The 25,689-nt window shown below is 55.1% G+C and overlaps 12 protein-coding genes across 12 annotated transcripts; 3 read left to right on the forward strand and 9 right to left on the reverse strand.

Moving 5' to 3' along the window:
* Nucleotides 1–791: 791 nt before the first annotated feature.
* On the reverse strand, nucleotides 792–1,935 carry BZA05DRAFT_426621 (putative acyl-protein thioesterase 1,2; the record flags this gene model as incomplete). The annotated part of the gene is made up of 3 exons (XM_051486020.1): nucleotides 792–857; nucleotides 1,000–1,221; nucleotides 1,288–1,935. 3 exons carry the CDS (start codon nucleotides 1,933–1,935, stop codon nucleotides 792–794), a joined length of 936 nt encoding a protein of 311 aa, XP_051337399.1.
* A 149-nt stretch (nucleotides 1,936–2,084) lies between these two features.
* On the reverse strand, nucleotides 2,085–3,125 carry BZA05DRAFT_126733 (uncharacterized protein). Its single transcript, XM_051478747.1, has one exon. The coding sequence runs from the start codon at nucleotides 2,939–2,941 to the stop codon at nucleotides 2,234–2,236; it is 708 nt and encodes a 235-aa protein (XP_051337400.1). The 5' UTR covers nucleotides 2,942–3,125; the 3' UTR covers nucleotides 2,085–2,233.
* A 3,650-nt stretch (nucleotides 3,126–6,775) lies between these two features.
* Nucleotides 6,776–7,792, reverse strand: BZA05DRAFT_420639 (uncharacterized protein; the record flags this gene model as incomplete). The annotated part of the gene is made up of 4 exons (XM_051485653.1): nucleotides 6,776–7,386; nucleotides 7,458–7,480; nucleotides 7,623–7,727; nucleotides 7,773–7,792. The coding sequence occupies 4 exons, from the start codon at nucleotides 7,790–7,792 to the stop codon at nucleotides 6,776–6,778; spliced, it is 759 nt and encodes a 252-aa protein (XP_051337401.1).
* A 1,510-nt stretch (nucleotides 7,793–9,302) lies between these two features.
* Nucleotides 9,303–9,870, forward strand: BZA05DRAFT_447074 (cyclophilin-like domain-containing protein; the record flags this gene model as incomplete). Its single annotated transcript, XM_051487132.1, has 2 exons — nucleotides 9,303–9,665; nucleotides 9,730–9,870. The coding sequence occupies 2 exons, from the start codon at nucleotides 9,303–9,305 to the stop codon at nucleotides 9,868–9,870; spliced, it is 504 nt and encodes a 167-aa protein (XP_051337402.1).
* A 107-nt stretch (nucleotides 9,871–9,977) lies between these two features.
* On the reverse strand, nucleotides 9,978–11,107 carry BZA05DRAFT_126975 (uncharacterized protein). The gene is made up of 3 exons (XM_051478748.1): nucleotides 10,800–11,107; nucleotides 10,487–10,738; nucleotides 9,978–10,427 (listed from the first exon to the last, which is right to left on the reverse strand). The coding sequence occupies exons 2-3, from the start codon at nucleotides 10,686–10,688 to the stop codon at nucleotides 10,060–10,062; spliced, it is 570 nt and encodes a 189-aa protein (XP_051337403.1). The 5' UTR covers nucleotides 10,689–10,738; nucleotides 10,800–11,107; the 3' UTR covers nucleotides 9,978–10,059.
* A 359-nt stretch (nucleotides 11,108–11,466) lies between these two features.
* BZA05DRAFT_475813 (uncharacterized protein) lies at nucleotides 11,467–13,001 on the reverse strand (the record flags this gene model as incomplete). The annotated part of the gene is made up of 2 exons (XM_051488213.1): nucleotides 12,721–13,001; nucleotides 11,467–12,642 (listed from the first exon to the last, which is right to left on the reverse strand). The coding sequence occupies exons 1-2, from the start codon at nucleotides 12,937–12,939 to the stop codon at nucleotides 11,467–11,469; spliced, it is 1,395 nt and encodes a 464-aa protein (XP_051337404.1). The 5' UTR covers nucleotides 12,940–13,001.
* A 1,459-nt stretch (nucleotides 13,002–14,460) lies between these two features.
* On the reverse strand, nucleotides 14,461–16,392 carry BZA05DRAFT_405346 (uncharacterized protein). Its single transcript, XM_051484403.1, has 5 exons — nucleotides 16,132–16,392; nucleotides 15,987–16,070; nucleotides 15,753–15,921; nucleotides 15,521–15,696; nucleotides 14,461–15,466 (listed from the first exon to the last, which is right to left on the reverse strand). The coding sequence occupies exons 1-5, from the start codon at nucleotides 16,347–16,349 to the stop codon at nucleotides 14,560–14,562; spliced, it is 1,554 nt and encodes a 517-aa protein (XP_051337405.1). The 5' UTR covers nucleotides 16,350–16,392; the 3' UTR covers nucleotides 14,461–14,559.
* Nucleotides 16,393–18,822: 2,430 nt separating this feature from the next.
* Nucleotides 18,823–19,963, reverse strand: BZA05DRAFT_127117 (P-loop containing nucleoside triphosphate hydrolase protein). Its single transcript, XM_051478750.1, has 3 exons — nucleotides 19,706–19,963; nucleotides 19,414–19,617; nucleotides 18,823–19,351 (listed from the first exon to the last, which is right to left on the reverse strand). Exons 1-3 carry the CDS (start codon nucleotides 19,868–19,870, stop codon nucleotides 19,037–19,039), a joined length of 684 nt encoding a protein of 227 aa, XP_051337406.1. The 5' UTR covers nucleotides 19,871–19,963; the 3' UTR covers nucleotides 18,823–19,036.
* A 1,212-nt stretch (nucleotides 19,964–21,175) lies between these two features.
* BZA05DRAFT_475816 (p21-C-terminal region-binding protein-domain-containing protein) lies at nucleotides 21,176–22,235 on the forward strand. The gene is made up of 2 exons (XM_051488214.1): nucleotides 21,176–21,339; nucleotides 21,394–22,235. The coding sequence occupies exons 1-2, from the start codon at nucleotides 21,241–21,243 to the stop codon at nucleotides 22,186–22,188; spliced, it is 894 nt and encodes a 297-aa protein (XP_051337407.1). The 5' UTR covers nucleotides 21,176–21,240; the 3' UTR covers nucleotides 22,189–22,235.
* A 53-nt stretch (nucleotides 22,236–22,288) lies between these two features.
* On the forward strand, nucleotides 22,289–22,856 carry BZA05DRAFT_405364 (DASH complex subunit Dad3-domain-containing protein). Its single transcript, XM_051484404.1, has 2 exons — nucleotides 22,289–22,470; nucleotides 22,530–22,856. The coding sequence occupies exons 1-2, from the start codon at nucleotides 22,366–22,368 to the stop codon at nucleotides 22,734–22,736; spliced, it is 312 nt and encodes a 103-aa protein (XP_051337408.1). The 5' UTR covers nucleotides 22,289–22,365; the 3' UTR covers nucleotides 22,737–22,856.
* Nucleotides 22,857–23,924, reverse strand: BZA05DRAFT_405366 (thioredoxin-like protein). The gene is made up of 2 exons (XM_051484405.1): nucleotides 23,686–23,924; nucleotides 22,857–23,621 (listed from the first exon to the last, which is right to left on the reverse strand). The coding sequence occupies exons 1-2, from the start codon at nucleotides 23,811–23,813 to the stop codon at nucleotides 23,030–23,032; spliced, it is 720 nt and encodes a 239-aa protein (XP_051337409.1). The 5' UTR covers nucleotides 23,814–23,924; the 3' UTR covers nucleotides 22,857–23,029.
* A 367-nt stretch (nucleotides 23,925–24,291) lies between these two features.
* On the reverse strand, nucleotides 24,292–25,576 carry BZA05DRAFT_405368 (putative ribosomal protein L15.e.B, cytosolic). The gene is made up of 4 exons (XM_051484406.1): nucleotides 25,268–25,576; nucleotides 25,171–25,205; nucleotides 24,854–24,939; nucleotides 24,292–24,800 (listed from the first exon to the last, which is right to left on the reverse strand). The coding sequence occupies exons 1-4, from the start codon at nucleotides 25,493–25,495 to the stop codon at nucleotides 24,538–24,540; spliced, it is 612 nt and encodes a 203-aa protein (XP_051337410.1). The 5' UTR covers nucleotides 25,496–25,576; the 3' UTR covers nucleotides 24,292–24,537.
* Between the last annotated feature and the right edge of the window lie 113 nt (nucleotides 25,577–25,689).

Below are 25,689 nucleotides of genomic sequence, written 5' to 3' on the forward strand. Positions count from 1 at the left end.
CTAGCTCGTATGTCGTATTTCCTCCCGTTCTCTGCGAAATTTATCAGCCCCACTATATAGATATGCCACACCCACCCACCCACCCGTCCACCAGTCCATCACTCGCCCACTTACCTAGATACCTTCTTCTTCTCGTAGGTATATCCTGTTCGTATGTCGTATGTCGCTTGCTATGTCGTGTGGCACTTCTGTCTAAGACTGTTTCCAACGCAACGTGTGGAGCTGCAGTCTGCAGATGCCCGCGCTTCTGCAGCCGGTATTTCTCGTAGTTGTGCCCTCTGTCGTATCCTGTGGTTGGTGTTGTTCGCAGTGGAGTCGGGTAAAAGACGGATGTCGAGAGGGAGGGAGGATATTTTAAGCTGGTGGGAGGCCGAATAAAATGCTAGGGGGAGGGCGGGCGGGCAAGAGCGGGTAAGAGCGGGCGAGTGTCGGCGATGATGTCGCCGGCCCGTTGCCGGTCTGTCGCCGCTTTGGCACTTGACATCGCCATGTCTGATTATGGGAGAACACTCCAAAACGATGTAAGTACATACCAGGAAAAAAAATAGACGCAAGCACCAACATGAAACCTCCCGACCGAACCGAAGTATGCTCTAAGTAAATAGGACAACTCTTTCCTGTACATCACCGCCCTGTCCCCTCCATCGTTCAATCCATCGCCCCCATTGTCGATACTAACTCCCGCCCGTTGCTTGCCGAAAACTTTTCCCCCACTCTGATTGGTCATACGTCAAAATGAAGTCCACTCGCCCCGCTCGGCGCCCGGCCCGGCCCGCACCGTTCCCGTCGATTCATTGAGGGATAAGCCCGCACTTTTCACCCAAGAATTCCACAATATCATCGATCTCGTCTGGCTCCTGATTACGAGGAAATCTCATCAGTCATCATCATTATCATCATCTCTCTCTTTCTCTCTCGTTCTTCGCCCCACATCCATATGGAGGGGGATACATCGGGTACAACAGGAAGCGGTGAGGACGAGACCGGACAGCAACGAACCTTGTACCAATGTCCAAACTCCTTGTATCGTTTCCACGTAACGTCCATCCCTAGTCCGTGTCGGAGCGCACTGTATATATTCCTTCCCAGCTTGTAGTCCACAGTCTCGTCCTCATCGCCATGGGCGAGGAAACACGGGGTCTTGAGAGCATTCAGCGGCGAGACCCCCGACGGCGGCGGCGGCATCGACAAATTCTCCCTCACGAACGCCAACGCCTCCACCTGCTTCGCAGCGGACGGCGTGGGATATCGGAGTTTCCGGCCCGATCCCCACTGCATCTTCAGAACAGCATCGATATGATCGGCCTCGGCGCCCCCGGCCTTCTCATCCTCCTCCTCCTCTTCCTCCTCATACTCCTCCTCGCTCTCACTATCGTCGTCGGTATCATTCGGCCTTGCCGCTGACGCCCTCAGTCCGGCGCCGGACCCGAGTCCGCAGATCTCCCGGATGTTGCTGGCAAACGGTAACCACCCGCTCATCCCCACGAAGCCGCCGAGCTGATGGCCGAGCGCAAGGAGCACGTGCAGGGCGGTTGCGCAGCCCTGGCTGATGCCTCCGACGATGATATGGTCGTGCGGGATACCGTTGCGCACCTCGGCCTCGATCAGGGCCGAGAGGTGGATCACAGCTTCCCGCAAGCCCTCTCGCTGCAGGTGGCCCTGCTCCTCGGGGAAGGTGAGCGACGCCGTGTCGAACCACTCGTTCATGTCCTCCCTGAACGTGGTCGAGTAGCGCACCGCCGTGGTCGGGAACATGAATTTGAGGCCTGGGTACAGCGACGGCAGGCTAAACCCGCTGGAGGGGGTGGCGATGTACAGGCCCGAGCCGAACGAGGGCCCGCTGTCACCTCGGCCATGGAGAAGGATGAGCGTGTGCGTGTGCTCGCCTATCGGAGAGACCACGAACGGTGTGGGGAAAATGTGTGGTTCGGCCATAGTGTCGGATGGGGTGGGGGCGGGGAATGGCCGAGATGGCGACTGATGGGCCGTAACTCGTCTGTGGGGCGCGCCCGAACTTGTGGAAGGGGAAGGAGGAGGGCAGTATGAGGAAGGATTTGCCCGCTACCCACGGATAATCGCACAATTGCCACGCTTTCGACTGACTGACTGAGTGAGTGACGAAAGAAGATGGGGGGTGGGGGGGTGGGGCGGTGGAGCGGTGGAGCGGAGGAATTTCGAGCTGAGATGGAGGAGTGCACCAGATTGCCGAAAACGCCCTTACTGCTCCTAGGGACTATTCAGCTCGCTTTTTTTCGTTGGCAGGCCGGACAGGGAAGGTTTGGCGAGGGGAAAGGGGAAGGGGATTTGCCGTACGGAGGGGGATTTGCAGAGAACGGAGGGGATTTGCAGAGAACGGAGGGGATTTACAGTGCAGAGGGGAAAGGCTCGAGCGGATTCCGAACTGGCCCCGCCTGGCGCACACATGTCCGCTGTACGCTTTTAGCTGCCTGCAGCCAGCTCCCAAGAAACGTAGAGACGCAGAGCAAATGTTCTCGACCGACCTGGAGGCTCCGCGTGGGCGAACGAACCAGTGGGATTCCCTCCCTCGTCGAAGCAACTGCTGCTTGATGGCCGATCGATGTCCGGCGGAACCGTCGTATCCGGCTGGACACATCCCCGGATCGGGCGGGACTCGTTCGTCCCTTCCCCCTCCCCCTCTCCCCCACCACCACACCTCCCCCCGCCAACGAACTATTTGTGATGGATCCGATTCTCGCCATGCCCCGCACCACACTACGGAGGGGGCGAAGCTCAGCACGTTTTGAGAAGTGCCCGGTGAACCCAGCGGTAATTTGCTGGTGGGGATATGCATGTCTCGTTGTGGACTCCCTCCTGTGGAGTGAGACATAGATTGATACGCGCCTCGTCCACAAACAGGTTGTAGATCTCGTCTCCGAGAAGGGTGGACCGCCACTACGCAGCCCATTGGTTCAGCATCCATACCCAGTGCTTTTGTAACCGTAGTGGTGGTGGTGGCGGCGGGTCGGCGGTGGTGGTGGTGGTGCGGTTCACGTTCTCAAATCTATGTGTGAGGCGGGCGGATGTCCACGGGAACCTGTCTACATGTAGAGTACCCGCTCTGGACTAGCCGGCCTGTGGGGCCAGAACGGCTGGGTACCAAAGGCTTCGTTCTGCGGAATGCATGAACCTATCAAACCATTCACTAGGCCCTTCTTCAAATCCGAACCTTACGGCCATGCCGCGACTGCTACTGGAAATCCAGCACGATTTATGTACTGAATCATACAGGTACGGAATCTTCCCCATTGCTGCATAACGCGTGCACAGTTGTCATAATCTGCCACCGCCCGCGCCGCTCTGGTGATCGGAAAGAAGAAGGAGCTCTAATACTCAGGCGGCTGTCAGAAACATACTCTAGGGATTCTGCTACAGTACGGTTCGCCTTGTGTATGTTCGAAAGGGGATTCCCCAGTGTCAAGAACCATGCCACCCATTACTCCGAACCTGAGGCCTGAGGCCTGAGCTCTGATGTTTGAGGCTTGAGGCTTGAGGCCTGCAGCATAACTAACGATGGCTGCAGTGGACGGCCAACCACTCCGGACGATCGAGACCGACGAGCCCCAAATTCTTCTCCGTGGATTCATAGGGAGCATACCTGTGTACTAAGTATACATGAGAACTCTGGAGTGGAGTCTGGACACGAAACTGAAACGGCAACCAACAAGGCAGACAAAGAGGCGAGACGCACACTACATACGATAACGATAACCTGGGCATTTTTCCCTATCCTTATCCCTATCTAGGGGCCCTGTCTGGCCACCTTCAACTATGTAGAGTACCGCACATATCGTAGCCCCATCATCGACATCGGGTTTCTGAATCTGATACTGCAGAGGCATGGGATTCTGTGCGTGGAAAATCGAGTGGAGCCGCTCCAAGTCCATGGGCGCTCTAGATCGCCGACCGACCCACCACAGCTCTATGCTCCTGCCTCTATAGTAGCGTCACCTACCCGCGACTGCCCGTCGCATATATACCACCGAGGGTACATATCATACTATGGCAGCGGCGGAGGACAGACGGAATACTGCAACACATCTGATTGATTCCGATTCGTAAGAGACACCAGGAAAACAGGCCACCCACACGCCAGATTGTGATCTGTGGTGGCTTGCATAAGTTTGATATGTCCAGTCGGCCCTCTCCAGGGCTAGCTACCTAGATGGTTCGTTAGCGGTGCTTTTTTCCGTTCATCATTCGGTATTCGTCCCGTACGAGGTTAGCGCCACATCTGGAGGGAGCAGCTGCTTGGCACGAGTGCGCGGTCGTGACCGCGCCTGCCACCGTCGACAGCGCGGACGAGTGGTTAAAGGCCAGACTTCAGTGGTTCTGCGGGATTGTGGGTTTCTCGTTCCTCGCCGCCTCTGGACGGCGCGGTAGGAACGGCTTACCATGGGAACCCGAGACTCCGTAGACTGGGCCGTCCCACCTCCTCCTCCTGTTGACCATCTACCTACTCACAGCCTTGGTCGGTGATCACCCGTCAACCAGCCACATGGCGATGTCATGAGTGGACAGCTCCACCTAGAGTAGGTATTGTACATACAGCTTCGGACCGGCATCGGCGCACATTCACGCAGTCACTTTTCACCGCTCCCCGCGCCGAAGAACCCGCCGCCGATCGACACCTGTGAATTGTCGCCGTCAGGGCAGCTCGTAAGGCCATTGGCCACAAACGTCGACGAGGCATCCACAATCCTCCACTCCACCGGAGCCACAAGCCGACACGCTCGGAAATCGCTCATCGGGCAGTCCATAGGCAGACAGGCAGGTAGGCAGTCGATGTGGGTTTGAACTTTGAACTTTGGACCCTGAACTTATGCACTCCCGAGTACGGTAGAGTAAGGCCTAGCCCATCGCCCCCTTGCAAAGAAGTCTTGTGCTACCACATGCGAAGAAGTCAAGCATCCCCCCCCCACCACCACCACCACGTTGGATATTCTTCCCGTTGCTAACTACTGCCGTCGCTGCTGGCTGCTGCTGGCTGCTGTGAGTTCCACGTGCGACAGAAAACCGCTGCAGATTTTGCAGATCGTCACGTACGGTATGTACATACAGAACTAACCCAAACAGCCATATCAGCCAGATTGTGTGGATTTGTTCGCTCCAATGGTTAAATGCAACTCAACTGCCGGCCGAGTGGGATGTGGAGATGGATTGATGCGATGGATGGGTGGGAAGTAGGTATCTAAACCGGTGGCGAAATGTGAAGACACCGGGAGGTACATACGGTACATGCGCGCTGGCTTTCATACATAGAGCCCATGCTTGGGATGACTTTGGGCGGGCGAAACGTGACGCTGCTTCTGACAGATGTGCGTACATACTAGTATATTTATGTATCACTCGGCGGTCACGATGATTCGGTTTCAAGCACATGGAAAAGACGGATCTCGGGGTTCATGAAATGTTTGGCCATCGTCTGTGTAAGATTATAGATATATCCTATTCTTAACCTCACTCACTCCACCCCCCATCTTTCCCCGCTACTCTACTATCCAAATCTCTTTCCTCAACCCCACGCCTTTCTCTTTTGAAAGAAAGCCTAGCAGCAGATGAAAAAGAAAAGAAAAAGAGCACCGCCTGTCAGACCTCCATCGCCGCCCACCCTCGTCCCCACCGCACTCGAAAGCACAGTATACGGGAACTCAGGTTGAGATCATCACCCACCCGTCCCTAAGGACCGGCAAAACAGGCTTCACTCTGGGGCCGCGAGGAAATAGATCATCGTCCAGGTTGGAGATTCTGTGGCTCTTGTAAAGAGTTCAGATGAGACGATTTACTATAGAAATGATCCCTGATGTGGGGGTTAGTACTCTGTTTGGTGGTGGAGGCGCGGAAATGGAGGTGGCTGTTGGGGGGTACTCACTATGAAGTAAAATCGCATGAGGTTTGAAAGTTGGGGGAGAAAGGGACTTTTATACTTGGGCCGGCGCGGCTCAACTACCGGTGAAAATTTCGGTGCGGACTAGTGGCGGTGAAAATGTGCGGTGCGGCGCGGCTTGGCTTGGCTTCGGTTTGGCTTCGGTTTGGCTTCGGTTTGCCGTTACCCTTCACCACGAGCGCTACAAACAACGCCAGTAGCGTCTCGGTTTGATTCAATCCTTTGAGAGAGAGAAAACATCAATTGGAGAGAGCAAACATCAATTTGTTGTCGCATATGGCCTGTATAAATTATCTCAATCTTTTGCAAACCATGCTCCCGATTGGCGGTTGTCAGCGAGTGATACTGCATGCCGCAGCACACTGCTCTCCCCCGTCTCGGGCCGTCTGCATGTTACCACTGTTTTCCGCGGAGTCAAAACGCACTGCAGAAGTCTACATATTGCTCTTCCTCTCTTGTAGCTGGTTTGGAGCCGTCCCCTCATTGACGAAGATCCACGAGTGAGGACGTGTGAATCGCCCTACTTATAGAGTAAGTACCTACCAGGTCGCCGATTTTACGGACAGGGGAGATGCTAACAACCTAGGTATTAGGGTGGAAGGGCTGTGATGTTTTTCTCACGACGTGTGGAGCGAGTGGGAGAAGAGCAGTGAGCCCTGATACTTGCCCAGAAGACAATACGAAATTACGAATCTACGATGGACGGGGATCACAGTTTGGATGATGGAGAAGATCAATGTGGAGCACTTATTCAACCGTCGAAACCCAGTGACATTGTTATCCCAGCAGAACACTTGATCTATAGACGCATCAGGTGAACCCCAAATCGTTCGTGACATCCTCGGGAGTCGGGACGTATCAGATGAAAACCTAAAGGTTCTTGACATCCTCAGCGAGCGGCTGTCCGGAATTGTCGACATTTTCCTGTTCCTCGGTCGGCGGCTGTTCGTAATTCTCAACCTGCTCCTTCTCTTTGGGCGGATGTTCTTGATTCTCCTCCTTCTCCTGTTTCTTGCTAGTCCTGATGAGCTCGAGCTGCTTCTCGATCTTCCTGATCTGCTCCTGCACATCCACAGTCTTCTGATCCAGATCCCGCAGCTTCGATTCCTTGTATAGATCACTCCTAGTGTCGTCGAGAGCAACGCATATCTTCTCGCCCATGATGCGGAGAAGCTCAGATTTGAAAGCGTTCCATTGCAGCACCAGGCATTTCTCGGTGTCGTTGGCCCCCACCATTCCTTGGAAGGTACTCAAGACTTCCTGGAACGTATCGACGTATTCTTCAATACTCTCTTTGACCTCTGTGCCCATTCCACGGCAGATGCGCGTTTGGTTCTGGGAGACGGCGGCGAAATCTTCTGCTTCTTCTTGGTAGCGGACAAATTGGTTGTCGCTGTCGGTGTCGTTGTCGGACATCGCGGGCGCTTTCTGTTGGACTGGTGTCAGAAGCTTGAAGTCGTCTTTTCGTCGTATTCTGTGACCTGTCAGCCCATCCATAATGTGACGCCATCTCGAAGAAGAGATGAAATGGTGGGTTTGGTAATGTACTTACGTTGCTGGTGGTTGAGAACTTTTCTACTCGAGTGAGTGAACGAGATTCGGCTGATGGAAATCGGAACCAAAAGATCACAGGCTTATTCGGTCAGTTTTGATACAACACTGTAACTGGTCTGGAAGAGACCAGTGAAGAGAGAGAGAAAGGAGAGAGAGTACACACCTGCGTAGTATGTTCTTGTTGATCCACGAGGAGGATCGAAAGCTGTAAGACCGACTCAAAAATCTCACGAGTGACTGAACGAGATTCGGCTGATGGAACTTCGGACTGGATGAACACTGGCTTATTCGGTCAGTTTTGATACAACACTACCACATGTCCGGAAGCGACATGTGGAGTGTGAGAAAGAGAGAGAGAGAGAGTACACACCTGCGTAGTACGTTCTTGTTGATCAACAATGAGAGCCAAAAGCTGCAAAGCCGACCGACTCAAAGATCTATCTCGGTGTCTTCGGTGATGAAAACCTGCACGCCGGCAACGGGGACTTATCCAGTATCCAGTCAGCTCATCCACGATACCTACTGCATTAATAATTCAGAAAAATGATGATTGCCTTTTGATTGTATTGTTTGAGCTCGTCGAGTCGTCGTTGGTTGGTAGTGAACTATGAAGAAGTCGGAAGGAACGAGCTTAATCGGTCGAATTTGTCAGGGTTAGTGGGCTCGGTGTGGGCTACGTTTTTCGCTGTGTGGGCTGGTTGCGACGTGTTTTTCGTGACGGACACGGTTGAGGCCTACACTCCAGCTTGCGAAGTCACTCGTGGTAAAGCCCTCTCTCGTTCGCCGGACCACGAGGCTCTGGCTGCTTATCTCGTATCTTCCGCACTCCACGAGCTCTCTGGCTGGCTGCTTAACCGTCTCCAATATATGGCCTTGAGCATCTCAATATTCCGGCACATTGTTGCCCATAAACACGCCATCCGGCCAAACCATTTTACGCACAACAGGGACCGCCGTCTGTGATCTACGACTTGCTTAAGCTTTAGCTACTGGTCTTCCAAAAGACCAGTACCTTGACGAGGGCACAAGACCGAGAGTTCCTTTTCGGACGATTAGACAATGCAGCGCCTGATTGTAGCTGTTGATTGCGCCTTTGTGCGTTTGCGTAACCCTCTCCAATGTATGGCCTCTAGCCCCTCAATATTCCAGCACATCATTGCCTATAAACACTCTATCCGGCAAACCCATTTACGCACAACAGGGACCCCAGTCTATAACTGCCGACTGGCTTAAAATTTAGCGACTGGTGACTGGTCTTCCAACAAATCTGTACCTTGACGAGGTCACAAGTCCGGGAGTTCCTTTCCGGACGATTAGACAATGCACTGCTTGACTGTGGTTGTCGAGTGCGCCTTCATGATCTTGCTTAACCCTCTCCAATATGTATCCATGAGCTTCTGAATATTGCGGCACATCGATGCCTACTCCCCATAAACACCCCATCCGGCAAACCCATGTTACGCCCAGCAGTGACCACAGTCTGTAATCTCCGACTGGCTTACGGTTTAGCTACTTGTCTTCCAACAAATCGGTACCATTACGAGGCCACTAGACCGAGACTTCGTTTTCGGACGATTAGACAATGCACTACTTGACTGTACTTCTCGAGTGCGCCTTCATGATTGATAGTCGCACAAGCAGCACGTGTTAGAGTAGTTACTAATAGTATAGTAGCACAGGACATGCCTGCAATTTTACGCCCTCCTTGGCAACCCGTCCATTGCACCTCCCACGCGTCCCTCACGAAGCTCCGTCACGTCGTCCCACATCCTACTCCCCGCACGCATCACTACCAGCATCAACACCAGCACCCCTCCACCACCCCTCACCACCCTTCCTCACGATGTCGGTAACACTACACACAACCCACGGCCCCCTCAAGCTCGAGCTATACTGCGAAGCATGTCCCAAGACGTGCGAGAACTTTCTCGCGCTGTGCGCCTCCGGTTACTACGACGACGTGCCTTTCCACCGGAACCTCGCTGGGTTCATCGTGCAGACAGGGGACGGCGAGCTCAAGACCGGAAAGGGCGGGAAGAGCATCTGGGGAGGATTGTTCGAAGACGAGATATCCCCCGCACTGAGGCATAACGCGAGGGGGGTGGTTAGTATGGCGAATAAGGGCGAGGGGACCAATGGCAGTCAGTTTTTTGTTTGTTATGCCCCACAGGTACATCTGGATGGGAGGAATACGGTTTTTGCGAAGGTGAGTGGAAAAGGGGCGGGGTGGATGTGGGTGTCTTAGGAGGTTGGGTGTTAATGTGTGATAGGTCATCGAGTATGCGGATACGACGCTCAATAAGATCGAGGAGGTCAAGGTCGATAAGAAGAATCGCCCCAAGGTGCCGGTGCGCATACAGCGCGTCACCATACATGCAAACCCGTTGGCCGAGATGGATCCGGGCGAGTGAATGGGATGGAACGGATGTTTGTACATTTCACATCATTTACGGCGTTTGAACTTTGGGTTGTTACAGCATTACTAGTATATTGATGGCTCTCATACCAGCCACCTCCGCACTGCATTCCCATCCACCGCGTCCCACCTCCATACCACCTCACCAACAAAACTCCCACTCACACTCCCCCCTCAACGAGCTCTACGCGCTCTGAGGATACCTACACTCCGTCGCCTTACCAACAGTCAAACTAACCCTACTGCACCCCTCCGTCTTCGCCAGGGTACCATTTCCATCCCAATTGATCTTCCAACTTCCCGACGCCTCCGTCTCGGGGGACTTACAGGCGACCCACATCTCAGCGGGCCCGCTGCCAGTGTCGAGCTGAAACTTCCCGTCCCAGCTGCCGAAGCCAACTGTCTGCGCGCCCGCAGGGATCGACGCAGAGTGCGGCGTCGTAAACGCCAGCGGCGCGCTCGCGTTCGCGAATACGTACAGTGTGCGCCACCCCGTCGGCGTCGCGTGGAACGACGTGAAGGAGATACCGTAGCTGGGGGAGCCGCCGGATACTATATGCGTTGGCCTGTTAGATAAGAGACAGAGGAGGGGAGGGGCAGGGGGGACATACGCAGCAGAGGCTCTGAGGACGAAGCGTATTTCACGTTGCCGACATAGGCGTTGCCGCCGGAGAACATCACGTTGTTCCAGACCAGACCGTCGAGGCCGTCGGTGCTGCTGCTTAGGTCGAACAGGGCCGGCGTGTCGTCGGCGTGCACGGCCGAGGGCGCGAGGAGGACGATGGCGGAGAGGAGGAGGGTAGTGAACTTCATTGTTGATGGATTGGTAGTGGTGTTGATGAGTGTGTAAAGAAGTTGATGCGCTGCTGGCTGGTGAGTGGAAGTCTGGAGAGCAGGAGGGGGCGGGTTTATATCCTCTTCTACGGAATGGGGGAGACAATCTACACGACACACTGCTGGCCGACGTGATGGATCATGGATGTACCTTCCCGCTCTCATCCGCCATCGATCCGCCATCGCCACCCGAGCTCGGAGTTTTACCGGCGCATGTGCTCTGCCAGGTAGGTACCCAATTGACTTCAAAGTGGTATCACGATCAGGGCCATGGGCTCTGTAGACTACGGGTTTCGGGGCCTGTGGACTGTAGGACACTGTACTCTACACAACGGCCAGCGACGTCATTACAGCGGAGAATCCGCTTAATCGGGAAATAACGTTGCGGGTCCGGAAGACTGCGGATGAGTGCGTATATCTATCACCCTGACACCCTAATCGCAAGGTTCAATTTAGAGCTCTGCGGGAAATTGCCGGCCGAGCCGGAGCTCAGCTACCCAGGAACAGCCCGAATCCAGCTGGGAGACCCCCGGACGCCTATGTACAGCTAACTAGCGGAGCGAAGAAGAGGTGCCGTGAACGCCGTGTGGACATACCCTAAGACAGCCCACATGTCGATCTCCCGCCCAGATCCGTGGATGAATGTACGATTTACGATTTACGTCCTGCTTTCGACGGCAATGAGGTAACCATCTCATCGAGATGTGTCCTTGTCCAGCGATTCAGCCAGTTGATCTAGATCCGCAGCTCCAACTATCTACAAGCCCTCGCCGGGTGTATATACCTCTTCCGCCTTCCGCGTAACCATACTCCAGATCCCCGGCAAGAAAACCCCCTCCTCAACCGCCTCCTCGAGCACCTCCCTCGCGCCTCTATCCCCCTCCCTAATCCCGCCCGCCTCTTCCACCCCATCCTCGACCCTAACGGCCAACTCCTTCACCTCCGCCTCCCTCTTTGTCTTACCCTCCCTCTCGCCCACGAGCCTGACCGCCCCACGATAAAACACGCCCGCATTCCTGCGCAGCACCGCTCTGGTCTCGGGAGTACACGCCTCAGTCCGGCTGCGAAGCAGCTCCGTATCGCCGCGCGCCACATGTATCCGCGCGGTCTTCCCGCCGTCGAGGCTGGCGGCTGCGGCAAGGGCCTGCGAAGACAGGGCGTAGTGTCGCCAGGCCGCGGCGGGGACCGTCGAAGCGAGGGATATGTGGCAGTCTGATTTCGCGCAGAGCGCTTCTGGGGAGTGCGGCCACGGCCAGGTGGGTGAGAAGGCGCTGGTTAGGGTGGATTCCCAGGTGCTGAGGCTGGAGGGGGAGGGCGAGACGCGGTGCGCAGATTCGGCGATCGCGCATTGTGTGACTGCCGAGGCGATGGAGAGCTCGGTTTGCCGCGAGGGGAGGGAGGCGTGCAGTAAGTGGAGTTGTTGTAACAGCTCCGACGCTGATGCAGCTGCTTTGCGCGGATCGGGCAGCAGCGGTAGCAGTGTGCTCAGCGTCTTTAGCAGTTCCACGAGGGTGTCCGCAATCACGCCCTCTGTCACAGGCTCTTGGATAACCGCGTACTCCTCCCCCTCCTCCCTCCTCTCCTCGCCCAGCTCCACCCCGCCCATCTCCATATCCTCATCCTCATCCTCCCCCGTCCCGTCCCCCGCCCCCATCCCAATCCCCATCCTCATCCCCATCCCCTGCCCAACCAGCGCAGGCTCACTGTAGCTCTCAAACACCCCCCTCTGCCATCTTAAACACTCAGCGAACATATCCCTCGCCTTGAGCAGATGCGCGACCGCCTCCCCCGCCTCCCCCCCATCCCCGCTACCCCCCCTCTCCAGCACCTCCGCAACAGCCGTATGCACCTGCGCAGTATTAAACAAGACATCGACCCTGCCGCCCCCGTCCCTGGCCAACTCCAGCGCACGATAGTGCGCCTGTAGCACACCCTGCCACTCTTTTTTTCCCACCCCACCCCCCACCCCCTCCCCCACCCCCCCCTCAACTTCAGCAATCCTAAACCTTACCCGCGCAAGATTATACGCCGCGTCAAAATCCAGTGCCAGGTTGAGAGAGCTCTCATACGCCTCCGCAGCGCGCACCCAGAAGCGCAGCGCCTTTTTGGCGTCGCCGGCGCTCCACCGGTCGCCGGCTTCTTCGTACTCGATTGCGGCGCTGAAGAACTCGGCCGAGGTCGTGGGGACTTGGCGCCGCTTGGAGTGGGTGTGGTATTTTTTTGGGGGCATGGTGTGCTGGTGCTGGTGCTGGTGGTGGCGGTGGTGGTGGTGAGGGGGGGGGGAGGGGGTGCGATCTGGGGGGCGGGCGGTGGGTGGGCCGTGGGTGGTGAGTGGAATTGAGTTGCAGAGGTGGAGAGTTGAGAGTTGGTGGAAAGTCTGCCCTACAGGAGTGCCCTAGTGGAATGCGGGGTGGTGAATCGTGATGACATCGACTTTTGACTTTCGATTCTGCAGGTGTGTATAAGCAGCAGCTCACGCTCAAAATCTTGTACATATGCATTATGTATTCAGCCTCCTCAACTTCCTCAATTCCCGCTGGCACTTCCTAAGTTCCCCATTCTTTCTCTATCCACCGTAACGGCCAGCCAACCCAATGTTATTCCAGATACCACTACAGTTCGAGTTTGAGTCCCCCATTCAAGCCCTCATTCAAGCCACATCTTCATCTTCCAAGTCTACACCAACGCTCCCCACCACGCTCCCCACCACGAACTATTTCCACGGAACAGAATTTCAGCAACCCGCCCAAATCCCCAACCTGCCCAACACACCCAAATCCCCAACCCGCCCAATCCCAACATTCCCCAAGCAAAGAACACAGAAAGAAGGGGTATAAACACGCACTCCACAACAGCAGAAGCAGCCGCGTCAGAAAGAAAGAAAGAAAAACTGAAGGCAATTAATAACCAGCCCATAAAAATCAAATACAACCACAACCACAACCACAACCTCCCACCCTGCCACCCTGCGCACATGGGGTATTGAAAGAAGAAAAAAAAAATGCACATAACCCCCTCAATCACCATCACCATCACCGTCAAAAAAACCATCCATGAAAAATCGGCAGCGCCTCCAGCAGCTCGCTCAAACAGGATGACATAAAAAAACAGAAAAAAAGCCGGCCAATCCCATCCCATCCCATCAGAAAGAAGAGAAGAGAATAAGAATGAATGAATGGGAACCAAGGGGAGGAGGGGAGTAATGAAGAAAACAATATAAAACTCCATAAAAAAACCAAAGGAGCAGAGCAGGTGGAATATTCACAGAGGCCGAAACGAAAAGCGAAAGCGAAAGGGAAAACACCGTCATTAGAAACAGAAAAATCATTAGTTTGAGAAAAACGATTGCGCGCAAAAGCGAAAAAGCGAAAAAGCGAGAGAAAAAAAAAAGTGAATAGAAAAAAGAAGAAAAAAGGTGTCCGGTTAAGGTTAAGGTTAACGTCGCGGTACGTTCAGATCATCCTTGAACCGACTGGAGCTCTTTTCACCGAGGCGGCGACCTGGGTATGCTTCAGCTCGCGGATCGCCATAGTGACTGTCGTCGAGGTTCTGGCTGCGCTGGGAGGAGGAGGATTCATACTCAGGTGCCACTTCATTCTCGATCGTTTTCTGCCAGTGGTCGGGAAGACAGACGCAGACGAGCGGGAACGCTTTGATCTCGCCGTCGACGTCGGGAGAGGATGGGTCGCGGCGGTGCGAGCCGTGCGATGACCCGCCGCGGCGGTGCGAGTGCGATGCCGACACTCCGCTGTCCCGCATTTCGCGTCGTCGCCGGGACGCGTCTTCGGCGCGGTCGGGGAGGAAAATTCCGGTTGCCCAGCCTAGAAACGTCAGTAAACCCCCCACATCCTCAGACAAAACAATATAACTCACCATCATCCCAAATTCCAACCACCTTCAACATATCACCCCGCTCGAGCTCGAATTCATCCGGCGCGCGCGGTGCATACGCCCACAGCACAGAGACCTTATCGCCGGGATGGATATCTTCGTTAGAGTAGTAATCCCTAAAGTACGGCAGCTGTTCCGAAGTCGAGCCCGAAAACCGTCTCGATCCCTTCTCACTCGATGCAACCAGGGATGTCAGGCCTCCCTCAGACATGAGGACCGACGAGCTGGACAACGACGCATTCCGTCCACGCGGCGGGGGATGCAGCGGTCTATGCTGTGGCGATCGATCCCGACGGGATATTGGGCTGTCCTGGAGTCCGAATTCGGACGACGAGGATGATTCAGCGCCAATGATTGCGCGCGAGATGTGCGGTGGTGCCGCGCTACCGGCTGAAGAAGCAATATCGATCCGAGAAGTGCTCTCCTCAAGAGCCGACATGCGGGCGACGCGACTTCCAGTAAGCGCTTCGTACCCGTGGCCGGTTTGTACTGGGCCCACCGTGGTGAAGGTCATGGACGGTGGTCCACGCGCGGGGTGATTGAAGATGGGAGTTTGATTTCCGTACCGGTTCCGACGCCTCCACCAGAAGAGCAACGCGAACACGAGAAACCCCACACCGACCAACGCTCCAATTGTGATCCCCGCAATGACGCCGCCGCTCAACTCATCGTCGTCACTACCCGAGGCTGAAGACGTCGATGTTGCTGTCGTTGTCGTGGTGGCTGTGGTGATTGGCGGCAGGTTCGTAAACGTTGGCAGAACCAGCCCAGCGCATTTCGTTTCGGCGCCCGAGGAATAACAGCAAGTATCCGTAGAATTCGGCGAATTTTCGGCGCAATACAGACACAATCCCAAGAGATTATCCCTTCGCATGGAAATTAGCGACGATCGCCCCGTAGCATGTACCGAACCAGCATACCTGAAACCACAATTCTCATACTCGTTGTCGGACCCCAGGATACAAGACTGATCCAGAGAATCGGGGGGCGAGCAGATTGTGTAATCGGAGAAGACGATGCTGAAGGCATCGTCCCTTGCGTTCGAGCACGTGTCTGGGTTCGACACGATCATCTGTTCACTCCTCCCGAACTGGGCCTACACAAATCATCAGACGCGGAACCCACATCGAATCACGGGACACAAAAACATACACAAGATTCGGCACAGAGCGGCTTAGCAGTTTCGTCCGTCAGCCCGCAGTCCGTCCTCGAGTCTTGTATCATCCTCGAGCAGAGAACCGTCGACGTGAAGCGAGCATAGTACTCGTCCGTATTCGGTAACGACGTCGTGACATTGTCGCATCCGAACAGTAGTCCAAACCTATCCTCGCCGGCGGCAATCAGCAAACCCGTCCCCCCTCATCACTCCGCAAGGCATCAACTAACTTGCTCGTAACGTATTCCTCTTTCGTGAAGGTCTCGAACTTTTCATCGAAGTGGGTAAGGTTGGAGACAAATCTCAGGAATGGGCTGTAACACATCCACAAATCAGAATCCCTCTCCTCTGCACTCGGGCTCGATCCAATCTCACAATTGACCCGTAAGTGCGTCCCCCGTCGAAATCTGCGACTTCCCAAAGGCAGAGCACATTGTCGATCCGGCGAGCGGTATGCATGCGGCAGCAGCCAACGACGACGCCGGCAACAGTATCACGGCCATTCCCATCGCGCCGACGACCCCGATCCCGCCCCTCCTCTTGCTCCTCCTACCCCCTCCTCCCCATCCCCCTCCTCCTCCTCTCCTGCTCATGGTGACTTGCTGTGGCTGTGGTTGTGGTTGTGGACGAGATGTCGAAGTCGAAGTCGAAGCCGCAATCAAAACTGCATGGCGATCCTTGTTGTTGTTCTTAATACTGGAGGTACTGGCCGTCATCGACCGCGTTCGTCCGTCCCTCGGTCCGTCCGTCCCTCCCCAGGTTTTGTATTGTATTTTGCCGGTTCGTGTTATCGTCGTTTATGCTGACTGCTGGAAGCTGAAAGAACTGCACTGTGCTGGACTGCACTGGACTGCACTGGACTAAGGAGCGACTATGAATGACGGGGTACCCGAACGAACTGTCTAATCGGAACTTTTCTATCGCTGGGCTGGCTGGCTGGCTGGCTGACTGGCTGAATGGTGAAGGAGTGTGGTGAGTGTAGGTAGCACTGTAGCTTGCAAACAGGAGAAGCGAGCGAAGAGAGCGTGCGTGGTGGTGGTGGTGGTGGTGGTGGTGTGTACTCTATGTGTGAGTGTGAGTGCTCTGATCTCCTCGCTCCTTCCTTCCTTCCTCTCCTCCCCCTCGTCCACCTCCCTCCCTCGTCTCCCCCCGTCTCCCTCCATGCCTCCATGCTACTCTAGGTACTCTAGTTAGTTAGCGGAGCGGACCCGGCATGACAGGGGTGGGTGCAGCCAGCGCTCGTTATGGTTCCTGGTTCCTGCATTCGCACTCATTTTAATTTCTTGCGAGGCGAAGAAGAAGAAGAAGCAACCAGCAACCAACCCAGCACTCCACCTCTCTACTCTGCACAGTCGGCCCAATCGTGGCGGCGTGATATGGGGGCATATGGACGTCAGCCAGTGGATAACCTCCATTTCGCGATGATGATGCAGTATGTGCTCTTTCAATAACCTGCACTGCAGAAGAGTGGAGTGGACGCGATTCTATTTGCCGCGCGCGCAGAATTGTGTACTCAGAGTACCCGGGTCGCTGGGCGATGGATCCCTCGTGAGTCGTTGGTCCGCGAGGCCATTGTGGGGAGATGCACGAGTGGCTGGTATCAGCTTGGGCGACCAACCCTCTGTCTCCGCGACCGGAGACTCGTACTCACTATTCTGCATAGGTACGACAGGGCATCGTATATCACTCGTCTTCACCCGCCCGCACTTCCAAGTTCCGTTCCCGAGCGAGCGATCTCTCGTCAGACTCCTGACGGCAGGCAGGATACCTAGAGTAGAGTACGCGGGTTATGATCCGTAGAGGTCGCACTCTATATTTACCAGTACTATGAAGAATAGGAAGTAGGAGGAGGCAAACAAGCGATCAGGAATCAAGATCTCAGCCCTTCTCAGCCGAGCATCCTGCCTACTCTATGGAGCAGATACGACCTGAAGGCCGTAGCCCGTCCCACAAACGAGCTTGATCCACAGCCGAGCTTGATTCACACAAAGCATCGTGATACCTACCGTAAGAACACACCCGTATGATGTACCGGTATCATGTAAGCATGCCATGGCCATCCGCTGCCAGCCCAGCTAGCTCAGGAGGAGGAGGGCCAGATGTAGATGCCACATAGTACCTAAACAAGCCATGGCCATATTCAGGTACTGAGACCTATTCCTAGCTATTCCTGGTTATCCCGCGGTATTTTCGTCGTCAGCCTTCAGGCGGGCGGAAGCCAGCCCAGCCGAGCCAGCCCAGCCAGCCCAGCTCCTCCCCCTCACATGCATGGCATCAGGCTGAACGAGAAGGAAGGAAGGAAGTATCTCCGAGAGAGGCAGAAGCAAAGCGGAAGGAAGGGCTTGGGCTGCCGCTCTCCACACGCAGCGCCACGGGGCATCACTCCTCAAGTTCACCCCGGATTCCGCGTTCTTGTTCCTCTTCCTGTTCCTGATCTCCCGGCTGGGGCGAGCATGCAGTGGGGAGGGGGAGATGTCCCCGCCAGTTCTTCTGGCTCCGACGATCGTTCAGTGGCCACATCCATGGTCCGCCCTCCCATCCCTCCTTTTCCCCTAAGAACCACAGCCACAGCCCCATCCGGCGTCATCCATCCATCCATCCTTCCTGTCCAGACTCCAGACTCCAAACATTCACAAAACTCCGCAAGATATATACCATCCCTCAAACCTCAAACCTCGCAACTCGCAAGGAAGAGCTGGTACAGTGGTACAGTGGTACTCGTCTCAACCGTAATCTCGCTACTCTACTTAGTCTGGTCGGTTCTTAGGGATGTGTGTGTAAGGATAGGAATTCATCCATCGAGTGATCATAATAGCTCGCTATTATATCGGCACCGACACCGACACCGATAAAGTGCTTACCAGCCCCACACACATGTGAATCTCCATCCTCACCGCGATCCTCACCGCAATCCCCACCGCAAATCAATTGATTTCAGTTTAAGCAATCGGAAGAAGAAGATGTATAAAAGGTAAAAGCAAGGTATATAACACGCACACACTTCGCACACACTTCGCACATCGCAGTTCGCACGCACAAACTACCATATCCCCATCTTTCACCCATCCACCCACACACACACGCGCACACACACACACACAGCAAGTCCAGATCAAAAAGCTGTCTGTCCACCACCACACGCCTCAAACGAAACGCAGCAAAGCAAACAATACTCCCAACGCCAACCGCTCCACACCACGTAACGTAACGCACGTAAGTACCCGCCTTACCCACTTTCCAACCAACCAACCGCCCATCCACCCCTCCATCCGTCCGCCGCCTATAAAATAATACAGCTCTTCTTCTTCTTCCTCTTCCCGCCGATGCCGACGGCTGGCCCTTTGCCGTTGACCCCTATGGTCATGTCCATAGCGAGGTCGAACACCTCGTTTACGCCGACCATCTCCTTGCTCGAGCACTCAGCGTAGGTGGCGTTCATGCGCTTCGCGACCTCGCTGCCTTGCGCCGCCGATACGGGCGTCATGCCGTGCGTGCGCAGGAGGTCGATCACGTTGCGGTTCTTGCGGAGATCCGTCTTCAGGCCTACGAGCACCACGGGCGTTTGCGGACAGAAGTGAAGGACTTCGGGATACCACTGTTAAGATCCCGTGGGTTAGCATGTGTCGTCGTCATCGAGGGGAGAGGGGGGAGGAATACCTTGTCGAGCACGTTCTCGAGCGAGTGGGGTGAGTCGACGGCGAAGCACACAAAGAGTACGTTGGTCTCGGGGTAGGATAGTGGACGTAGACGGTCGTACTCCTCCTGGCCGGCAGTGTCCCACAACGCCAGCTCGACGGTTTTCCCGGAGTTGGGGTGCACCTTGTGCGTGATGTAGTTCTCAAACACCGTCGGGACGTATTTCTAAGGCGACGCGAGGGGTTAGCTACGCTCGGACGGAAGTGAAGGGGATGGCGGCGGGGAGAGGGGGGAGGGGGGCTGGGGTCCGTACCTCGGGGAAAATCCCTTGCGAGTATGCAATCAGCAAACAGGTCTTTCCGCAACCTCCATCGCCGACGACGACGAGCTTTTTCGAGTACGCGGGGGTGGGGCCGGGTGTAGTGGCTCCTGTGGAACGGGTAGCACGTGTGTTTACGGTGGAGGTGCCGGACTCCATACTGACGGGAGTGGAGCTTTTCAAGCTGACGGGAGTGGAGCTGTTGTCTGTGAGCGGGATGCTGTTTGCACTGTTGCTTGAAACGAAACGCGAACGTACACTCTGGAGATGGTCGATGCTCTTCTCATGACAGGTGTCTTAGATCGGATGCAGAACGATCGTTTCGTAGCAGTGCTCTGAGGATGCTTGGACCGATCAATTCCGCGAACGAGTGACTGGTGTTGTTATTTCTTTCGCAGCTGTCGGATATAGCGACCACAAACAGCGATGTGTTTTCTCGGGAATTGCGGCGATAAATGACAGCGAGATGGTTGGTTGTAGTTGTGGAGGAGGAGGCGGAGGGGGGTGTTTCTTGTTTGGTGAGCGAGTGGTGGTGAGTGAGCGAGCGCGAGTGTAAGTGGTGTGTGTGTTATGAAGTGGGAGTGGTGACGTTTTTGAAGTGCTGGCAGATGCGTCCACTGGTTGGCGCATCACCACAGCAACCAACCCGACACAACCTTCCTTCCAACTCTAAACACAGGCAGCAGCCCGCAGGCAACAAGCAGCAAAAACATCCCCCCCCCTTCTTTCCCTTCTTCTCGCTCTCGCCTTTCTCTTCCCGACTCGGCTTCGGAAGCGAGTGCTGCATCTCCGCCCTCTGCTCGATCTACTTTTCTGGGGGGCGAGCGAGGCCCGTCTAACGCGACCAATCGGTCCGGTCCGCCTCCCCCTTAAACGACAACGGCTAGTATTCCGTGCAGCGTGCTCCCCAAGAGCAAATGAAGCTGCTGGTTCCGGGCCGAGCTGATCTTCGTTACTGCCCCCTTCCCTCACCGTATGTAAGATCTTCGCATATTCCCAGAGCTTAGATGGAATGTGTAATTGAAAGCTCCACCCGGCACCCTCATCTATGCATACCTCCAGTTCATCAATTCCGCTGTTGCATAGGTACGAGCTCGAGTATAAAAGAATGAAGATAGCGCGCGTTATGTATCGGACGGCGCCAAACGCCGCATCCGCCCCAACATGCACGCTGTTTGAGATGGCTGGTACGCAGGTGAGCGCGGGATCAAGCCTAGACTTGCCGCCGGTGAAAAAAATATGCTCCTTATTTCGTGATCTCCAACTTGCGGAGATGCTTTTCCGATAAAAGGCTTCACAGGAATTTCATAGGTATCCTTATGATCAATCGCAGTCGCAGTCGCGGCTCGGTGGTGATGGAGGAATTGAGTTAGATGCCTCTAGCGAGTTGGACGCGAAGGAGGTGGGAAGGAAGGGTTACACGTGCAGCCTGCAGCCCCACCAAAAAAAAAGTTCGCGAGACAGCCCACCTTAATCTCCCCACCACCATCACCACCTATACAACTCTCACACAACCACGACCACACACAATGCCCAGTAACAAACGCAAGCAAGACCCCACTGACGATGGCGACATCACCATGGAATCCGCAGCGTCAGACAACGGGAACGACAGTGGCTCGGACGACGTACCTCTCCCCGTGCCCCACCATCTTACACGCACGCACTAACACATTCCGCAGGACATGGACATGGTGAACGTAGATTTCGAGATGTTCGACCCGCAGCCCGCGCACGATTTCCACGGGATCAAGAATCTTTTGCGGCAGCTATTCGACGCAGACTCGACACTATTCGACCTATCGTCGCTCACGGACCTGATCCTATCGCAGCCGCTCCTCGGCACCACCGTCAAGACCGACGGCAACGAATCGGACCCGTTCGCCTTCCTGACCGTGATCAACCTGCACACGCACGCGGCGCACCCCGCGGTCGCCACGCTCGCAAACTACATCCTGAGCAAATCGGCCTCCAACTCGGCGCTGCGCACGAAGCTGGCAGGACTTCTCGCGCCGAGCAGCACAGCCCAGGTCGGACTGATCCTGACTGAAAGGCTGATCAATATGCCCGTGCAGGTCATCCCGCCGATGTACAAGATGCTGCTGGAGGAGATCGAGTGGGCCCTGCAGGAGGGCGAGCCCTACAACTTCTCGCACTTCATCGTGCTGTCGAAGAGCTACGTTGAGGTCGCGTCGAAGCTCGACGAGATGGAGGATCGCCCCAGTAAGAAGGGGAAGAAGCAGAAGAGGAAGGGGAAGAGTGAGATTTTCTATTACCATCCTGAGGATGAGACGATCCGTAGAAGGTGTGGCGAGGATAGCGTGGCGGATTTTAGGTTTGAGAAGGAGGGCGAGGTTGCGGATTCGAAGAGGGCGTTCAGCGATATGGGGATCAAGCCGCAAGGGCTCATGATGTGCGTGGAGAAAGACGGGTTCAAGACCATGCTGGAGGACTTGGAGGGACTGTTCAAGCCGTGATGGTACCGAATCTTGTTCAAATCATTCAGACTCAATCATAAATAATCACTCTTCGCATGATCAAGTGATCCACGATTACCCTCCCATCCGGCGGGCACACCCCACCCCCACCAACCCACGAGAAACCGAGCACCATCAACGCGTTCCCCCCACCACCGCGTCGTCGCCACAACAACAATGTCCTCGCCGCCCCCCGCCCTCTCGTCTAACAACAACCTCCTCTCGCCGCTCGAGCAACAGGTGCTCGACGAGTACTCGCGGCTGCTCGACAACCTGCACCGGGTACCTACCTTCCTTCACTGATGCCGCCGGTTTCCACTCCGCTGACAAACAGTTCGCAGCTATCGTCCACCACCGCGGCGCTCGCCGACACCCCCGCCGCAGAGATAATGGACTCGCTGCGCCTGCTCGAGCGGAAGACGGGGCTGGTGTTTACGCTGCTGAAGGCGAGCGTTTACTCCATGGTGCTGCAGCAGCAGCTGGACACCGAGGGGCAGGGGCAGGGATACGAGGGGGGTGGTGCTGGGGATGAGATGGATATGGATTGATCGTGGGGCGGGATGGAATGGAACGATATGGATTGATTGTATGCGCGGGCTCGGAGCTGGGCGTTTGGGCGTTTTGAGTGTTTTGGTTGATTACCTATTCGGAGAGCGTGGAGAAATGCAAATGCACTGCATAAGATATATGCTACTAGTAGATGATATCGTCACAAACACCATGCGATACATAGCAAAAGCAAAGGAACGCACGAAAGAACAAAATCATTACGCCGCCCAACAACAACATCTACCCTCCGCCCAACATCTGCCCCTGCCATTCACGTATCTATCCCCCGTTTTTACGCAGTGCTACCCTTCAAGAAATTGGGATCATTCTCGCACTCCTCGCGTACGATGTCGAGACCTCCGAGGAGTTGTCCGTCGAGGTAGAGCTGGGGGAACGTGGGCCAATCGGAGAATGTCTTGAGGCCCTGGCGGACCTCGTCGTCGGCGAGGATGTTGAAGAAGCCGTATCTGACCTCGCGCTCGCGCAGCAGGGCGACGAGCTGCCTCGAGAAACCGCACTGTGGTGCAGCCGGAGTTCCCTTCATGAACAGCATTACCGGCGCGGCGGAGACGAGCTTCGTCAGGCGCGTGTTGATGTCTTCTTCTGCTGCGGGCTGTGATGTCGTCGACGAGGAGGTGTTGGCGGTTATGGGCTGTGCGGGAGGGAGCGTCACCGCGCCGTCGCTGTGCTTCATCACCGACGAGGTGAGCTTCGACGGGTCGGCGCCCGAAATCTTCTCCAGGATCGCGCCGGCCTTGATCAGCACGAAGAAGGGAACCGCGGAGACCTCGTACGACTCTGAGATGTCCGGATGCTCTTCGGCATCAATGCTGATGAACAGGGTTTTGTCGGCTGAGGATTGTTCCGCGAGAGCTTCGAATACCCTGATTCTGTTAGAGAATGGGAGCGGGAGAGAGGGGGGCGGCGGAATGGCTGTGGGGGCACAACTGGTTCATCTGGGCGCATGGTGCTGCCCATGGTGCGTGAAAGTTCAACGCCACAAGAATGTCGGATGTGGCGTTGGTGACGAGCTCGTTGAACTGCTCGACCGACTTGATTTCGCGAACTTTCGACATTTCGAGTGGTATTGGTGGTAGGAATGAGGGAGGACGGAAGGGAGGGGGTGAAAGAGACGGGGTGGTTGCTGTGTTGTGTTGCGACTTGTGCTGTGGTGGGGCAGAGTTGGATGGTTATCGGAAGTGGGGTGGTGGGGGCACAGAGACATCTCGTCATTTTTTTCTTGTACCACCACATCATCACCGAATATCAGCCCGACAAGACTTGATCACAAATCCTCTCCTTCAGAGAAAAGGTACAGAATGCCCACTGTGGTTCCAAAAAGCTATCCTCTACCATTCACGTTTCAGTGACGGGCTCAATACATTTTAATGACAAGTCACTAGGTATTCTCATAGCGAGTCAGTAGCTTTTATGCCTCAAGCGTAAATTCCACTCATCTCGTCTGCGCTATTCACAACGCGCGACTGGAAACAAATTGGCCATTCAACAATTGTGAGTAAATTCTTAGTAAAATGATTTCAATTAATTACAGTATCCCAGGTTGCATTCTTTTTCCCACGCCAGTCTTTGAGCAGCATTTCTGTGGCCGGTGAGGGTATCGCGTATCGTGAAGGGTACCGGATAACTTTTTAGCATCACAGTGGGCATTCTGCACCTTTGCTCAAATTCTTCACCTTTACGATAGTGAAGGAATTTACTTTTTCTCAACAAACTAAACAGAGCAAACACCAGGATTCAACCGAAGCAAAAAGCAGACACCAAACAAGTAAATTACCCCGTCTAACGGTACCGGTGCAACTGCAGAGTGTTGTGTCTCTTCCAGGTCTTGCGCCGCCCAGCAGTGGTCTTGTTGTACCTGTGTCCCTTGCCCAACCCGCGGTTCCTCTTACCCGTGGCAGTCAATCCCCTAAGCTCACGGTGTTTGTGGACCGGCTTGACTATCCAGTTGATTCTGGCGTCGCGGCGGATCGCTTTGTGCTGTGGGTCGACAAGGATCACCTCAAAATATTTGTATGTAGCATCTTGGTTGATCCAGTAGGAGTCTGTTTCTCGTCAGTTGCCGGCATGGTGGATGCTGATGGCTGGGGGGACTCACTCAGCACTCGCAAGTTCGCACAGCGTCTGCCGACACGCTCCTCGGCCACGGAGCGGAGAGACCTCTGGAACTTGAGTTGGTTCACACTGTGTGTACACTTGTCAGCATCTCAATTCACAATTGTACTGTTTCTCCTTTGGCCGCCGAGGTTTGCCTGTACAACACAACACATTAGCATCAAAGCATACCAGAGGGTACGAGTAGAACAAACATTGGAGCCCGGCGTCCGGAACATGTAACACAGTGGTCCCGGACAGCTGAGAGCTCCAAACCTCTCATCTTAATGAGTCAACGAGGAAGAGGAGATCAGCACTAACCCCTGGTTCGTGGGTTTTCCATAAGTGGCACCTTTCTATTGCAGGAGTCAGGCATCACCCTCAAGACATCAAACAAAACACTGGATATGAATCATACTAGCACGGGCTTCTTGCGGTTACCGCGACGCACACGGATACGGTAGATGACATAGCCCTGCTTCGCCTTGTAGCCGAGACGGTGAGCCTTGTCGGGGCGGGAAGGCCGCGATGCACGGTGAATGACGTTGAGCTGGCGGTATTCCCAGCAGCGTACGCGGAGGAGGAAGCGCAGAATGTCGGACTGCTTCTTCTTCGCGATCTCTTCGACATATTTGAGGGCACCCATTGTGTGTACTGTAGTTTGGAGTTACTGGGTCGATTGAGTGGTTGAGTGGTGGAATTGACTGGAAAGTGATGATGATGGAGAGCGGGGAGCGGGGAGAGTCGAATTCTAGAGCTCGCTTTAAACATCTTCGGCTTGGCTGGGAGCACAATCCATGCCGTAAATAGAATAGCCTCCCTCCTTCCTCTATGTATCTA

The sequence above is a fragment of the Tricharina praecox genome (assembly GCF_024521635.1).
Source record: "Tricharina praecox strain CBS 144465 chromosome Unknown BZA05scaffold_21, whole genome shotgun sequence".
NCBI classification, from domain to species: Eukaryota; Fungi; Ascomycota; class Pezizomycetes; order Pezizales; family Pyronemataceae; genus Tricharina; species Tricharina praecox.

Bases quoted from the DNA above. Each gene is read 5' to 3' on its own strand.
- BZA05DRAFT_475816 (XM_051488214.1), top strand. From the start codon at position 21,241: ATGCCCAGTAACAAACGCAAGCAAGACCCCACTGACGATGGCGACATC. The intron at 21,340-21,393 runs GTACCTCTCCCC...CACATTCCGCAG, and splicing joins ACGACAGTGGCTCGGACGAC to GACATGGACATGGTGAACGT.
- BZA05DRAFT_126975 (XM_051478748.1), bottom strand. From the start codon at position 10,688: ATGAAGTTCACTACCCTCCTCCTCTCCGCCATCGTCCTCCTCGCGCCC. The intron at 10,428-10,486 runs GTATGTCCCCCC...CAACGCATATAG, and splicing joins GTCCTCAGAGCCTCTGCTGC to TATCCGGCGGCTCCCCCAGC.
- BZA05DRAFT_127117 (XM_051478750.1), bottom strand. From the start codon at position 19,870: ATGGAGTCCGGCACCTCCACCGTAAACACACGTGCTACCCGTTCCACA. The intron at 19,618-19,705 runs GTACGGACCCCA...GCGTCGCCTTAG, and splicing joins CGCAAGGGATTTTCCCCGAG to AAATACGTCCCGACGGTGTT. The intron at 19,352-19,413 runs GTATTCCTCCCC...GGATCTTAACAG, and splicing joins TCGAGAACGTGCTCGACAAG to TGGTATCCCGAAGTCCTTCA.
- BZA05DRAFT_405368 (XM_051484406.1), bottom strand. From the start codon at position 25,495: ATGGGTGCCCTCAAATATGTCGAAGAGATCGCGAAGAAGAAGCAGTCC. The intron at 25,206-25,267 runs GTATGATTCATA...CTCCTGCAATAG, and splicing joins ACCGCAAGAAGCCCGTGCTA to AAAGGTGCCACTTATGGAAA. The intron at 24,940-25,170 runs GTTAGTGCTGAT...GTGTACACACAG, and splicing joins GGAAAACCCACGAACCAGGG to TGTGAACCAACTCAAGTTCC.
- BZA05DRAFT_405364 (XM_051484404.1), top strand. From the start codon at position 22,366: ATGTCCTCGCCGCCCCCCGCCCTCTCGTCTAACAACAACCTCCTCTCG. The intron at 22,471-22,529 runs GTACCTACCTTC...AACAGTTCGCAG, and splicing joins TGCTCGACAACCTGCACCGG to CTATCGTCCACCACCGCGGC.
- BZA05DRAFT_405346 (XM_051484403.1), bottom strand. From the start codon at position 16,349: ATGAGCAGGAGAGGAGGAGGAGGGGGATGGGGAGGAGGGGGTAGGAGG. The intron at 16,071-16,131 runs GTGAGATTGGAT...GATGTGTTACAG, and splicing joins GACGCACTTACGGGTCAATT to CCCATTCCTGAGATTTGTCT. The intron at 15,922-15,986 runs GTTAGTTGATGC...CGGCGAGGATAG, and splicing joins GAGGAATACGTTACGAGCAA to GTTTGGACTACTGTTCGGAT.
- BZA05DRAFT_126733 (XM_051478747.1), bottom strand. From the start codon at position 2,941: ATGGATGCTGAACCAATGGGCTGCGTAGTGGCGGTCCACCCTTCTCGG.
- BZA05DRAFT_405366 (XM_051484405.1), bottom strand. From the start codon at position 23,813: ATGTCGAAAGTTCGCGAAATCAAGTCGGTCGAGCAGTTCAACGAGCTC. The intron at 23,622-23,685 runs GTTGTGCCCCCA...TAACAGAATCAG, and splicing joins CCATGCGCCCAGATGAACCA to GGTATTCGAAGCTCTCGCGG.